This window comes from Perca fluviatilis, chromosome 9 (genome assembly GCF_010015445.1).
Source record: "Perca fluviatilis chromosome 9, GENO_Pfluv_1.0, whole genome shotgun sequence".
NCBI classification, from domain to species: domain Eukaryota; kingdom Metazoa; phylum Chordata; class Actinopteri; order Perciformes; family Percidae; genus Perca; species Perca fluviatilis.
In genome coordinates this window covers 11,040,549-11,056,805 of record NC_053120.1, presented here as the reverse complement: position 1 = coordinate 11,056,805, position 16,257 = coordinate 11,040,549, and the positions used below count along the sequence as shown (strand labels likewise).

Here is a 16,257-nt window from a genome sequence, read left to right as displayed (position 1 = left end):
GTGTGTGTGTGTGTGTGTGTGTGTGTGTGTGTGTGTGTGTGTGTGTGTGTGTGTGTGTGTGCATTCAGATATGTACAGTACAGGAAGCTCAGGAAACAATTACTACCATGCTGGGTGTACACCTGGACTGCCCCATGTGCTTACACACAAAAACTGTATTGTAAAAATATCTCATTAAGCATGCATGCATGCACTCGGCTATGCTCTTTCATGCTGGTTGAAATGTGCACTACTTCATTCTTCTTTTCCAGCCTCACTTAATCTTTTCTTGTTCTGAAGTAACACTCTCTTCTGTCTTCTTTTTCCTCCTGCTTACCTACCCTTTCATTACATCGTCTTCCCAACCATCTCCATCCTCTTTATCTTTGACATTTCCTCTGCGACTCTCTCTTGGTCTACCTTCCTATTCTTTACCATCTGGTGTCCTCTCCTCCTCTTCTTTTCTCACTATAGAAGTATCGATATCAAGAAGAGGAAGGGGCGTCACCAGGTGCCCCAAAACTCCACCAACACACCTGCCATCAGCATCCAATGGGTGTAGCCAGAGAGCTGAGGGACGGAGGGACCTTGGGGAGCGATGGAGGGACTCTGGGGGGAGGGGGGGACCGCGGGGGGACGCTGGGAGGACGAGAGGGACGGGGGCCCGAGGAGGGGCGGGGGGAGCGCGGGGAGGGGAGGGAGGGAAGGGAGGGAGGGATGGGAGAGAGGGGAGGGAGGGAAGGGAAGGCGGGACATGGAGGGACAGGGGGACCTGGAGGGATGGGGAGACCTGGAGGAGAGAGGGAGGGGGCGCCAGGACCATGGAGAGAGAAAGTGAACGATCCCTGGGGAGGGACGGATCTCTCTGTCGCCACGGTGACCTGCGGGGTGCGGAACTGGTTCAGGTGGCAGAGCGGGAGCTGTCTCAGATTCAACACGTTCACGGATACGTCACTCACACACACATCACGCCTGCTCAGGTAACTAGGCTTTGGCTCTTTCATCAGTATGCCAAACAACAACGCACACACACACACACACACACACACACACACACACACACACACACACACACACACACACACACACACACACACACACACACACACACACACACACACACACACACACACACACACATTAAACTGACATTGTCAGTCTGTTCCCCTTTACATCTGGTTCGCCCAAGTGATTAAGTACATTATGTCTGTCAATTACGTCAATATAACTCTGTTGACAAATGCTGTATATTTGGGGCCTGATATTACAGCTGTTCTCTTACACCTTTTGGTGATATTTATGTTTTGACTCAAAGGCCCAAAGTTTTGAGTTCAAACATTTTGGGGAAAAATGTATACATAATTGAGGCACAACATCATTTGATCATAATTGAAACGACAGCCTAGTTTACTGCTGTGTCGTTAACACTGATGCTTAGGTAAAAAAGCCCTTTGGTTAAGGTCAGAGAAAGATTGTGGTTTTGGTTAAATATTAAGAAATTAAACACTTAATTTCTCGTGCTTTAAGTCACTATTGACTATGACTATATTCAACCACGACCACAATCTTTCCCTAACAGTAATAGAGTGCTTCTGCTTAAAATAAATCATGCTAGACTTGCTTTAAAGCTTCAGTGCGTTACTTTTTATATATTAACGAATGTCCATTATTCAAGCCATTGCCAAATGTGTTGCTAAAAAGCTAATTAAGACCATCAGCTCCACATAACTCGTCCGGCAACTTTCCCGTGCAGACACTTGAGTGAAGATAATGACCTCTTCTTAAGAGTCCATCATGTTTTTTTAATCCTCCGTGTCCTCCTTGGCTACAGGCAACTGTGTGGAGGAGGGGTGGGTGGGTGGGTGGGGGGGGTGTGCGCGATCTCGGAAGGCTTGTGTCATGTGGACACACCAACAGTTTTGTTGTCATTACTTAGAATTCCTCATGGGAGAGACAGAAACTACGCACTACAGCTTTAAACAGCTATTTTATTGCAAGAGTGGAAATCATAGGTAAACAAATGAAATATGTTGTCACTGATCATTTCACTGATGCGTTCAGTATGAATATTTTGTGGATACATTCATTAACAATAAGTTAACACACGTTAATTATGTTGATAAAAAAAATTTAATCCGGGCAGCATTACATTTCCTTTCCAAAATGTATTTGCTGTTGAATGAATGAATAAACAGTTTATTTTCGTGTATGGCCGCTTACGTGGCCCATCCTTTATAGGATTATTCAGACTCATTTTAAATAAACAGTTTCCTAGTGCCGGCACAAAACAAAATAAGTACATAAAGGGTACAAATATAAACTTTACAATTCAACACAAAAAAATCAGATAAATACAAAGAGGGTACCAACTATTTCAACATTACTGTTATTACTGTGTTATTCAATTTGTTGTTTATAATCATAATTTCTAGGAGAGAGGGTTGCAGTGTTTTGATTTTGTTGTTGAAGGCCTACTATAGAAATATTTCTATAGCCTACTCACAATTTTATCACAAACCTTCCCTTTAAATTGACTCTAAAATGACTCTACAGTTCTCTGGGAACCTTTTTGAAGGCCACTGGATAAATTATATTATAATGCAGTCAAGCTTAAATTAAGCCTGTTTGTCATAGTCCCTGATAAGATGACATGTTATAGATGAAAGATTTTTAGCCAAACAGCAGTGATATGCTTCATGTCTATTGTGATTGTCGTAATTTGTTCAGAGTTTTGTCTGATGTCAGGTCTAATACCATCAGCTTCTATTTTTTAAGCTTTTGGCTTTTGGTCAAGGTGGCAGAGGCCCCTTCTTTTTAAGTTCAAGTGCACACCGAAGTAAGGGGACCTGTTTTAATACGGCTCCAGAATTAGATAGGTCTTTTTTGAAAGTACTTAGAAGTCAAGGATACTGGCCTAAATTTTCTTCCATGCACAGGGTCTTTCTTTGTACCGTGAGAATACTTTTTGCAGAACTGTGCATGCAGGGATTCAGTCGAATCCTTGTCCCATTTTTTAGTAATGAGGCCCATTACTATCTCTGCTCTACACTCGGTCTGTGTCTGTCCCTCTCTCTTTGTCTCTCCTTCTTTTTCCCCCTCTATCTCGCTCACACACACTCATCATGGTACAGCGTAGCCTGGTAATCTTTTTATTTTGGTTGATTGGGCTGTATCTGTCTGCAGATTAGTGCTTACTTCACTGTACTCTCAGGGCTCTGACCACACCAACTCTCTCAGATGCAAACACACACACACACACACACACACACACACACACACACACACACACACACACACACACACACACACACACACACACACACACACACACACACACACACACACACACACACAAATACACACTCATTATGCTCCACCATGTGTTTACCATCTTTTGTTGTTACATGTTCCTGCATTATTTTTTTTTTTTTTTTTTTTTTTTTTGTAGGTTTTAATGGTGTCTGGTAAATCACAGTTATGATGATTTATATGTAGGATCTAACAAAAGCCGGCCCATAGTCCATTAAAATTGTATGCAAATTAAGAATATCAAATTACTTACTACCACGTTGAATTATATGGTAGTAAAGAAGGTGATCAAAGCGCTATTAACTCAGTGGTTTTCCTCTGAATGTTCTCTTATTCCTCTAAAGAAAAACCTCTGTTTTTAAAGCCGTAAGCCACGAGAGGCTTTATGGTGATTTTAAAACGGCTGACAGACATTATAAAAAAAAGAGATTTTAAACGGCCAAGGATTTTGATTTCCTCTCGTTTTCATTGTCTTGTCTCTTTTCTGTCATTTCCTGTATTTCTTCCTTGTATTATCCCCCACTAATATGTCATCCTTTCTAAATTCTGGCATGGCGTGATTATCAGTTAGTGTAATTTATTTATTTATTCAGCAGTGGAGTGTGTGTGTTTGTGTGTGTATTGGGTAAATTACGACAGCCTTCAGCATGCTGCAGGCAGTCATAAAGAATTGAGGAGTGTGTATTAGTGGTGTGTGTCAGTTCCAAGTCATTATACACTGTCTTTTGATTGTCTCTGTCTGCGCTGACTCAGATATCAGTCACCACAAGTTTAAAGTTTGTCTGCTGAACACGCCTCAGACATAACTGAATGTTGTGACTGGGGTGAAGGAAATGTTGGTGTGTAGCCCCACCTTGTGGTTGGACATCACTTTCCTGTCACTTCCAATCCATAAACATTTTACTGTTGAAATCACAGAGGGGGCACCTAAGTCCCATGTGTGTGTTGGTATTGATAGATGGAATGATTTGTTTATCTTTGTATTCATCCATACATCAATGAAGCTTTTCACATGTGATCTCTGTTTACTGTTTACATCATCATCATCATCATCATCATCATCGTGCTTTACAAACAGATCCATTTCAGCTGCTGATCACCTATCCGACTAGATAAACTCCGTGATGAGAAACTGTGGCGATTGTGTGTCTTACTGCTGGTGTATTTGGGTATTATTCATTTTATTTTGAGAACTCCTCCTTCCCAAATGTGTGTGTTTATGTCAATGTGTGTGTGACCACAGGTGCTGGATCTGGCTCGCTTCTGTATGACAGATGGACCTGCCACCTTGTTATCCCCATGTACATGTTCCCTTCTCTCTCTCTCTCTCTCTCTCTCTCTCTCTCTCTCTCTCTCTCTCTCTCTCTCTCTCTCTCTCTCACACACACACACTCACACACACACTCTCTCTCTTTCCCTCTCTCTCTCCCTCTCTCTCTCTCTCTCTTTTCTCTCTCACTCACACACACACACACACACACACACTTTCTCCTCGCTCTTTGTAATTTATCTTAAGTGCACATTTGTGTTATTTCTCAAAACATAATATGAATAATAAATGCATATATAACATCTAGTGTTTTGATTTAACATGTACATATATTTAAAAAATAGTGTACTGAAGACTTATTTTCTTCCTCTTCATCTACTGGTCCATATATTGTTATTATCTTTGAGTAAATGAGTGGTCATTGATTGTCAGTGACTGACGTCCTGCCTAAACCTAAATGAAGGACTCGAAATATAGACAAGAGTGGACATTATTACTGTGTTTTGTCTCACACAGGTGCATTGTTTCCCCTTTGTTTTGTAAAAATTGGTTTAAATAGTTTTATTATTTATAACTGTGTTACAGTCAGGCTGCCACCTGTGCAATAATCAGACCGCAGTGCACCTTAGTGTGCCCAAGCGTGCGTGTGTGTGTGTTTGTGTGTGTGTGTGTGTTGCACCATGCTGAGCTCTGTCTGTACATCGTAGGTAGAATCACCTGAGGTTCGCTTTGAGGACGAGGCGTGGCCTCATCCAGGGGGAGAGAGGCTGAACGAAGTCCCAGCCCCGCCTTTCTCCTCTCTCTATTCACACAGCCACGCCTACTACCAGGTAACCTCGCCTCTAAGCCCGTCGCATGCATCCATAGCTTTGTTCGTTTGTGACATGTTGGTTTTCAGTCGTTTCTCTTGTCTGAGATTCAGGTTTTATGAGCATGCAGTAAAAACATTTAAGCTTTTTTTCATTCATTTCTTGTGTTTTGTGAGGCAGTTGTGCCGATATCTCAAGATTTGTGAATCTGTGAAAATTGTTGTTGCATCGGTGGAAAATCAAAAACACCATGACTCAAGAACATCACAGAAACATTTTCAAAGTGGTCCATCTGGAGTTTTAACATCACTGCATAGTTAATAAGACAGACACTCTTCCTTTATGCAAATGGAGCTAAAGTGCCAGAGGTCTTGGGTCCACTTTTTGCTTTTATCTAAATAATTTAACAAAAATCTACTTCACCATAACCTTTGCACAGCACTAATCTCCTGAAACCAGAACCAAAATGCAGATGAAATGCTCTTGTATCTTCTGGTTTTGTTTCTCTTAACCACAGAGCATGTGAATACATGTGATTGTTGATATGATTGGCTGATGTGATCGTTTGTGTCTTTTTGTACTGTGCACATAGTCTGACATGGATGTGATCGTGATTACACAAGGAATAGACCTGCGTGTAATATCCGTCTGCATGTAATAGTCAAAGTGAATACTATCAAAAAGCACTAAAAATAATTTATTTTGGGAGTTAGTGTTTTACCCAACTTTGGGTGTCCCATAATGTTTGCTGATTGTGCTACTTTTTACTTACCTTTTTTTTTAGCCTGTATAAAGAATGTTAATAGGAAAGAAAGTCAATTAGAGTGGGGAGAGAACTGAGAGAGAGTTTCCTCTTCATCATAAACGTTAAGATGTAGTAGCAGTTTGTAAACTGCAGGAGGCAGTAGTGGCAGAGAAATTGCCACCATAGTGTGTGTGGTGCCTTCACAAATCAAGATCTGACTAAACTGAATTAATCAAACTGTTTGATAGCAAGCATTATGACTGCATGATTGATTATTGCTGGTAAAGAGGCTCAATAAATGAAAAAGCAATGCATATTGTTATCGTTATAGATATATGTGTTAGACAGTTTATGGTAGATTGAAGAGGAAATGCAGCAGACACTGCAGCAGTATAACTGACTTTGGTTTAACTACTCCACTAACAAAATTTATATCTACTGCAGAGGCTAAATGATGAGAAACAGTAAAAGAAAGTCACTTTCTGTCTTTTTATAACACACAGTAAGACACACATAGGCCGCTCAGAGACCGTAGTCATTAAGCTAATGCAGTTAATTAGGAAGGAAGGAAAGACAGAGGGGCAGGGAGCGGCAAGAGATGGCATGACGAGAGAATTAAAGGGCAGACAGACGGACACAGTGGGCAGATTTGTTGCTGGATGTTACTCAACCGGTCAGTCAGCCAAATCACTCCTCAATGAATCTCTTTCCCCTCCTGCTGACACAGTACAGTAATAGAAATTAGGAGTCAGTAAGACCTTTACTCTGCACTTACTGTAATGTCTAAGGTGTATAGTGATCAGTATGGAGGCTACAGGGCTGAATACTGTAGACAGTCAAACCAGCTACTATACATCCAACAAACTCTTAGTTTTTACAATTCTCCTTGATTGTGATTTTCAGGATTATTTTTCTCCTTTAGGAAGAGATCTGGCTTACCTTGACAGACTTGAACCCATTGTGTAGATTTTATGTTTAATAAAACAACAGCATGGAACTAGCTTGACCTCATCGTTGGGGAACTGACTAGCTTGGAGTTATTTAGATATTTCGAGCTGAAATATTTAACCTTCCCTCTTACAGTAGAGCAAAGATGGCGAGGCATCTAGTGTTGTCATTATTTGCACTGCTTTGGAGAAAAAAAATAATATTTTGGCCACTTGGGGGCAATGGAAACTGACATAATATTACCTCTTAATTTGATACGGCAAACTTGTTAGCAAGTAGTTGCCTTTTTACACATTGATCAGATACAGAGTAACATTATCTTTTATTTAGAGTCATGTTTCTGGCCACATGATAGATGTAAGTTCAATATTCACTCTCTTTTAGCTCTGGTTTAATCTCCATCAACTGCTGAGGGAAATTTCTGGCTCTTTAGCTGCAAAATGCTCCACTATGTTCACCAGCTAGTCGCTAACTTTGTCGGTCTGCAGTTTGGTGTTGAGCAGGTAGTGTAATGACTGCTGCAGCTGAAAAAGATGCTGTGAACGAAGTGAAAGTGAACCAAAACAGTAAGGCTGCTGCTTAACAATGAGCTAAAACTTGCTAAAGAGTAGTGATAGACTGATTATCGATTACCCGTTTTTTGGCAGTTTGCAGATTATCTGTATCAGCGTTTTATTTGCCTGATAACCGATAAAGTTAATTATGAAGTGCACTACTTTGGCTCGGCTACAGCTCTGTGTCTGTCCCTCTGCTTCGGTTTCACTCACCAATCAGTCTCACGTCTAATGTCTAATGTCTAATGTCTAATCTTTTACTGTGTATTATGTTGAAAGTTTCTAATTTATTAAATAATTGCTTTAAGCATTTAAAGTTTTGTGTTGGAGTTTGTAAAATTCCAAAATTTTAATTTTGACTTTTCATTTTCACTGTAAATGCATATTGGTTCCAAATATCGGTTATCGGTTTTATGAACTACTAATAATCGGTATCGGCCTTGAAAAACCAGTATTTGTCGATCCCTACTAAAGAGCTCCGTGGAGCTGCAAAACCGTATGGTAATTCTCTGTGGGTTCATCACTGAAAGCGACCCCTTTCACATTTCACAAAGTAATTTGATCAGTTGTCATTATAAAAAATATTGTGCAAATAATAACCTGTGCTGCACAGCTAAGAAATACACCCAGCCCACCCCCAAACACTATCTGAGAGGCTAAATATTTGACTTGGCCTATTGGGATTGAGATGGTGCCTTGCTTGCTCTGCAGTGTTTTTTGTTTATTCCTCTATATGCCCAGTAATTCCCAGGGAAGCTTGACATAGCTTTTCAAAATGGTGCTTACCAGAATCTTAAAGGGATCTAATGGAAGGGCTGGGGCAGAGCCAGAATGGTTAGGAACCACTGGCATAGACCGCAGTATAGATCTGCATGGCGTCTGGTTTACAGTGCTTCCAGCTGCACCAGCGTCCCTATATGGCTGTTGACAACACAACGCTGATATTTATTACAATTATATTTAGAGACATGTTAAAATTAAAGGTGAGCTAACTCAATGTGACAGGGCAACAGAAGTCCAAATTAGGTTTTGTTTTTGGTTGGCCACTGAAAAGTCCATGTTTACCAAATATATTAATACTTCTACAGATCTTACTCCTTGTAAAGTAATAAAAGTACAGTCTCTGCTAAAGTCAGTAGGGATCGAGCCTTAAATCCGTATTGCGACCAAACATGTAACAGCATTGTTACCGGGTTACAGGGTCAGACTGTCTGGTGCCTGCTGAGCTGGTTTCCAAAATAGGTTGTGGGTCAATCTGTTGTGGGACCACAGACAGGGCAGGAGGAGAAGGAGCAAATCATTGGTTTAAAAAAGTGAACACAGCCTTTGTATGCTAGGCTATCTATCACTAGCCCAGCCTACCTGTAGAGGATGGAAGGGCAACATCGGCTCTCTCAGCAGTCGGACATTAAACATGCATGATGTGTGCTTTATTTAATTGGTCCTGAAATATTAATAAAGCCAGCATTCACTGGCTGACATTTGACTGGAGAGGGAGAGAGTAAGAGAGAAAAGGAAAAAGTGAAAGAGAGAGGCACAGGAGGGCAGGGTTAGTTGTGAAATAGCCAGCGTGTCACTGAATTGTGCTGTGTCAGCTGACATGTCAATGTGTTATATTTTTTGTCATGGTGGCTAGCTGCAGACACTCTGACTGTAGAGGGTGACTGGCAGATAACGATATGATTCCTGTTGCATGTGCGTTAGTTTATCCAATATCTTACCATTAACAACTCAATACTTTTTCTATTTTTAGCTGATGTTAGTATTTAACTCATAGCGCTGCTATGTCTAAGTAGGCTACAGCCTCACAGAGCTGCTAAAGTGGCTTTAGTGGCTTAGTCTTGTTTCATCTTGCACATGTGTTTTGTGTTTTAGGTGATGAAAATGTGAGAACTGTTGAACGGCTGGAATCACAGACATAGTGCTTCATACTGCCACTTTGTCTTATTGGGGTATAACTCTTTATAAATAAATAAAGTGTATTTAATTGAGGCCATAAAATCCTAACTGGCTATAGTAATTCCTGGGCTGTCACTTTTTTTTGTTGGTTAAAAACATGAGCCAAGCTTTCCAGGTTGCTCAGTGGCTTTTCTCTCGTGACGTGTACATACAGTTCAAATAATATTTTAGTAGCAACTTTACAAATTAGGACTGTTAAAATCTGTAGCCTTTGTAGTCTTGCAGTAACTTGGCCAGTATGTAGCTATTTTATATTCAAATTGTTAAGTGTTAGTCACAGAAGCCTCTTGCATAGGCGATCCAAGAGAGATTAGGGGGACACATCTCTGAAATAACTCAGACACCCTCTATTTCCCTGTCACACATGAGGCAGGTTTCTTTATATAAGGTTAAATAAAAATATAAGGTTATAAATAAAAAAAAGCATAAGAAATCTTAGTGACATCTATTGAGATCTTAGCAAACAACGCATTAGTCAGCCAGAACCAGGTGTATTTCAGGACTCAGAAAGCTGTTGCCATAGATACAGTTCCCATGGAAACACAGGAAGAAGCTGTGACAGGGGTCCTGCTCCACCTGTGGCTAATCCTCAGGGAGGCTAAGTTAGCTGTGTGTGTGTGTGTGTGTGTGTGTGTGTGTGTGTGTGTGTGTGTGTGTGTGTGTGTGTGTGTGTGTGTGTGTGTGTGTGTGTGTGTGTGTGTGTGTGTGTGTAGTGTGGGTACGCTGTACACCTCTGAAGGTTCTTTTATCTCAGTCGGTGCCCAGCAACAGCCTGGAGTCGTGCTCTATTCGTACATCTGCGTTTTTTCCTGTGTGTGTGAGTGTGCATGTATATGTTTTTTGTGTGTGTGTGTGTGTGTGTGTGTGTGTGTGTGTGCGAGAGAGTGAGTGAGAGTGTGTGGGAGAGCTGGGTGCTGCAGTGTCCGGAAACAGCCTCAGGAGAAGATCTCTCTCCCGCACACACACACACACACACACACACACACACACACACACACACACACACACACACACACACACACACACGCATACATGTATAAACAGCAAACCTATCAACTGATACACGCACAAACACACACACACAAACACACTTATCTCGTTATCCGTCTAGTCCCTGCTAGCATTCAATTTCTACTTCTGTGGCATTCAGCTGTTTTTGACCTCGTCTCCTCCTCAACCTGCAACAGGCATCATTGCATATTTTCTGTGTGTGCATGCATGTTTAAGGCTGTGTGTATTTGGAGCGGGGGGGAAGGGGGGGGTGCTTCTGTTATGTCATTGGCTGGCTGGAATGTAGGGGCGTGGCTTGTACCAGTAATGATATCTGACAGAGAGAGAGAGAGAGAGAGGGGCGTCAGGTTGCAGCTCCAATAAAAGACTGGAAAAGACAATTTGCAGAAAGACAGGCAGAGGGAGAGAGAGAGAGAGAGAGAGAGAGAGGTAGGTAGAAAAAAGAGGGAGAGAGAGAGAATAAATAATATACTGAGTGAGCGAGACAAGAAGAGAGTGAAACTTGGAGCGACATCACAGATGTAGGAGGGAGGGGAGGAGAAAAAGAAGAGTTGCAGGGTGATTCTTTCAACCACCCTCCTACTTCAGATGCTCTCCTCCTCGCCTGCATCCTTCCACCTCCCTCCTTTCGTCCATCCATCCAGCCAGCCGTCCCTCCCTCCCCCTTCTTCCTTCCACACACAGTGTGACAGAGGGGAGATTGACTGGTCATCTCCTTGGACTAGAGAGGAGGAGGAGGGAGGGAGGAAGAGAGCAAGAGTGAACCCCCTTAAATAATCAATCCTCATATCCTGTCGTTGCCTGGCCCACGCTCCCCCTCACTCTGTCTTCTCTCTGAAGAGAGGAAAGGAATGAGTTGAAGAGAAGAGATTTTGGACTACCAGAGATGTGGATGTTGGACATTTCTCCTGGCTAGAGAGAAGATTGGATGATGGACAAATGGATGGACAACAAAGACAGATGGGCGGATGATTGACGAGTGGATGTACAAAGACCCTGACAGACCGACTGATGCTCCACCTCTAAGAGGACTCTGTCTACCTGCCCTGCACTTTCTACCTCCTCCTGCAGCTCCTCCTCCAGCTCCTCCTCCTCCTCCTCCTTATCTCTCCATCTGCCAGCATCTCTCTCACTCCCAAGGGAGCTGAAGAAGAGGAAAGGGAAAAGAAAAAGAAAATTGAGAAGAGAAGATGAAAGAAGGAAAATAATCTTCAGCAGAAACTGGTGACAGAAAATAAGGAAGTGCTGGACTTGTATATGTGACAGTAACAGCTTAAGAACTTGAGAGAAGTAAAGTGAAAGCGAAGCAACAGACGAGAGAAATTAGAGATGAAGCAGTGGGGGAGAAGAGGCTACAACATGAACTCTATCCTGTGTGTCTAAGGGAAGAGCAGACAGCAGAGACGATGAACTATATTTTTGGCAACAACACCCAGTACCCCCGCAGTGCGAGGGTGGGCGGGGGGTCCGGGGGTCAAGGGGCGGGGCTAGGAGTCAAAGCGAGGCTGGGGCCCAAGCGGGGCTCCTCGGAGGAGCTGGCACCTCCCCACACCTCCTCCCCCTCCACCTCCTCTCCCGCCTCCTCCTCCCCCTCCACCTCCTCCTCTCGCTGGCAGCAGCTCCTTACGTTCTTCTCCAGGAGGAGTGCCTTCACCGACTGTATCAATGCTAGCCAGGTAACACACACGTCACAGCCTCTGTGCGTGTGTGTGTGTGTGTGTGTGTGTGTGTGTGTGTGTGTGTGTGTGTGTGTGTGTGTGCGTGCTTTATGCTTGAGGAGTGGTAGGGGATCAGGGTGGGAAGCATGTAACTTAATCTGGGTTTTTGTTTAGTTGTGTGTGTGTGTCTGTGCATATGTGTGTGTGTCTGTGTGTGTGTGTGTCTGTGTGTGTGTGTGTGTGTGTATGCATACATGGGGCTGGCCATTACATTAGCAAAAATTCTCTAGTTTGGGTTTCTTAGCCAAAACATAGAGGCTGCTGGGGGCAGCAGGCCGGTTATAAATTGAAGTTGAAGCAGCTCTCTCTTGGTGGTTGAGATTTTTGATAATGTTGTCATGGAAATGAGCACTGGCATAGTGTATGAGACCCAGAGAGCTGGTGTGTTGCCATGGCAAAGCGATCATTTAGCTGAGTAATCCAGTGGCACTGAGTCCACATTGAAATCAAAATCATTACCATGGAAAGATAAGGTGTGTGGCTGACCTGATGAGAGCTACAGACCCCACAGAAGTAGAAGTAGCTACGCCACAGCTGATGTGAACTACAGCCACGGCCTCTATAGAGATATTATGTAGAGACAGTAAGAACTGTGATTGGTCAGTTTGGGCTATTCCTACAAAAAATGTTGACAACATTAATAGTGAAGACAACATTAAGGAAGTTGAAGTTGAAGTCTCAGTAATCTTCTCCTTTTCAGTAACACGCACACCTAACAAGAACATGTTCTTCTAGCTGCTATCGTTCTATAAACTGCACGGCGATTGCACTGCAGTCATCTCATTTGCAGCAATCAGACAAGGAAAAATAGAAGTTACCTTGATGTAACTACAGTTCTCTAAGTACATGAGTAGCCCATCGTCTTCCTATTTCACAAAGTAAATGAGGGAATATTTTTTTTAATTACTGTGGGGAATATAAGTAATACACAATATGCCCTGATTATGAACGATACATCTATCTTGTGCTGCAGTGCTGGTATCAATGGGTTAAATATGCTGGAAATATAACTCAATACCTATGCTGTAGCTATCTACGGTGGGAGTGCCCTTAACCCCTTGTGTCAAGTATAAATCCAGCTAGCGGTCCATTACATCAGCATTATACTGACCTTTGACATGCTGATGTAGAATTATGGCACAATTTCAAATACGATGCTATAATAATGATACACCAAGCTTTATAAAAAGGAGAGTGTTCATATCTACCTGGGTTGTTAAATTAGATTAATTAGGTAGAATATTTACACCAATGCAATAGGGATGTAGGCTAGTGTTTATGTATCAAACACACAGGACAGAGACAGAGCTCGTAAAACAAATGTCTTCATACCGGCAGCTTGCATTAATCTCTTAACTAGTATCCAAAGCAAAGCCAACAACCTATGAAGGACCCAGCAGGCCAGGAGTGCTACTTACTCTACTTGATAAACATCTTTGCATGAGGCCCCTCTGATGTTGACAGATGCTGCAACCACGGTCTGCAGTAAACAGTTTCAAGATGTGCACGATAGCTCTCCTTTCCACTTCCATAACTGCAATAATATATATAGATAGAATACTTTTAATCTGTTTAGATTCTTTAATCCAAATAACCTTTTCATCAAACATCATCACAATTGCTCAATTTTTGTGCACAGAGACACAAAAATAATTTCATGTAGGTGTGTTTCATGTCATTAAGTTCCGCCTTTTTTTTTCACTTTTTTATGTGCTCTTAAAATGCAAACCATCTGCACTTGGAAGAAAAATTGGGGCCTTGATATTAATATTAGATGCTTATATTTAGGATGCTGTGCCTGGCGCTCTGGGCTTCTGAGGAGAAGCAAGCCTGAAATCTCAGCCCATTAGGAAACTGCTGCTGTGAGCTGATTGGACATTATTGAGTCCCCCCGACATAGAAACATTAAAAACACTTAATTACAATCTTTGAGTCCTGAATTACAAAATCATAGTTATCGATAGATAAGTACAGAGCAGTAATTCAGTATTAGAGCATATATTTTGTTCACAGACTTTTTGGCAGTCACAGATCTGTTTGTGAGAATATTTTGTCATCCTACTTTTAAAAAGTAAGCATTTCGTGGTCATACATGACTCAGCCTTCCATCCAAATGTAGCGCAAACTTTAACTGAATTTTCAGAAAGTCGTCAAAAGAAAATGCGGATTATGAGGAGTTGAGATAAACAGTTGGGGGTTCTAATTCTCCAGTCGGGTGCCATTAAACCACTGCAGAAGAAAAGGGCACTTAGGAGATTAATTTAAAGAGCACCAGTCAAACTTTAAATGAACGACGACGATGTGGAAACAGGATGGAAATATTGCACTTATGTTTGTTTCATGCATTAATTCAAGCAACATACAGTAAGTCTACACATAACTGATGTTTTGACATGAGACAATGTTTTGTCTCTTCAGTGGAGCGAAATCTTCAGTGGACGTTTAAGTCCCATGCTTCGTCATGATTGATTTCACTAAGACTGAATCCGTCACACTTTGTAGCATACTTTTATTGATACATTTTTCTCATCCAAGTGTTAAAAAAAAAGATTCAAAATGCTCATAAAAACAGGTGGAAAAGCACTTAATGTCATGGCTACTTATTTTTCTGAATGATAGAAATGCATGATGATATAATATTTTCTACTGTTGCACACAAATGATTAAATACTTTTCCTTCTGCAGATGACAAATGCAGTAAAGTCTCTATTGTATCCAAACCTGCATTATTGATCTAAACTCCTGAATGGATGGGGCACCACTCACAATGTTGAACCCTGCAGCACTTTTACAGTTGTCTGCAGATTTACAGCACAGCGCATGGAAAAAAAATGCCCATCCCCCTTGCAGTAATCATATTGGCCAGTGTTTTCCCAAGGTGTTGCCATTTTCCTGTCTAAGGCACTTACTGCATGACTGATAGGCCATTATACCACACACACACACACACACACACACACACACACACACACACACACACACACACACACACACACACACACACCCCCCCCCACACACAAAAACACAAACAAACAAAAAAAAAAAAAAAAAAAGGTTTTTGGGTCATGGCCAGATTAGATTTTTATGTTAAACTTTTTATTTAATTTAGCTTTATTTAATCAGGGAAATTTCACTGAGAGCAACACCCTGACCACACTCACAGTTACTCATTCACACCTGGAAGCTGTCCAGTACAACCACAGTCTGATCTGCTGGCTACTTAGCAGCTCCGCTTGAGCAGTTGGGGTTAAGGGCCTTGCTTAAGGGCACCTCAGTGGTGGTGATGAGGAAGGGGCAAGCACTGCTTTTCACTTTCCCCACCCAGATTCATCCTAAGCTCGCTTCTCTAACCTTTAGGCCACCACTGCCCCAACTAAACACTTGGGAGGTGTGCATTGTTCACCTGCACACACGCATGCACGCACACACACACATACACACACACACACACACACACACACACACACGCTAATACACAGACATCCATTACTCTTTAATCATATTATTCGGCCCCTCTGATAAAAGCCATGTAAAACGATGTGACATTTAGAGGTCTGGAACATGTAAGAGTCCTGGCATGGTGCTTTATCTCACCGGAAAGCACTTCATTGCAAAATCTCTTCCTTGCTGAACATAATAGTTTGATGCCTTGTGCCTTATAACCACCAGTCAATCTGTCTGTTTTGGTAGCTCCAAGCTTTGACTTTAGGTTGTCTTGCGATAGTGATATTGTTAACTTTGCTTGATTATCTCCTGTTAGAGCCCATCATATTACCCAAAGTGATTTTGTACCATCTCTCTGCTGAGCAAAATGCAGAATTATGTTGCCTTGGAGCAGCTTAGCAAAGTGTCATATCTCATGTATGTGTTTTGGATCTCAAATTTCATCTTTACCTGAGTTTATCACTCTCAATGATCAAAGATGAAGAGTTGACCCAACTCTTTTCCATTGTTT

General features: G+C 41.9%; 1 protein-coding gene across 8 annotated transcripts in view; it reads left to right on the top strand.

The window, feature by feature from the left end:
* The window catches only part of LOC120565065 (discs large homolog 1-like protein), a 122,675-nt gene that overhangs the window by 32,031 nt on the left and 74,387 nt on the right, over positions 1 to 16,257 (top strand). For 2 of the 8 annotated variants that reach the window (XM_039810395.1, XM_039810396.1), the window contains exon 5: positions 5,266 to 5,388. The exons of 3 other annotated variants lie outside the window; for them this stretch is intronic. In XM_039810395.1, the coding sequence (XP_039666329.1) occupies positions 5,266 to 5,388 (123 nt within the window). Of the gene's footprint in view, positions 1 to 762; positions 960 to 5,265; positions 5,389 to 11,048; positions 12,261 to 16,257 lie in introns of those variants that run through there. 3 more of the 8 variants (XM_039810399.1, XM_039810401.1, XM_039810400.1) reach the window with 3 other exon arrangements.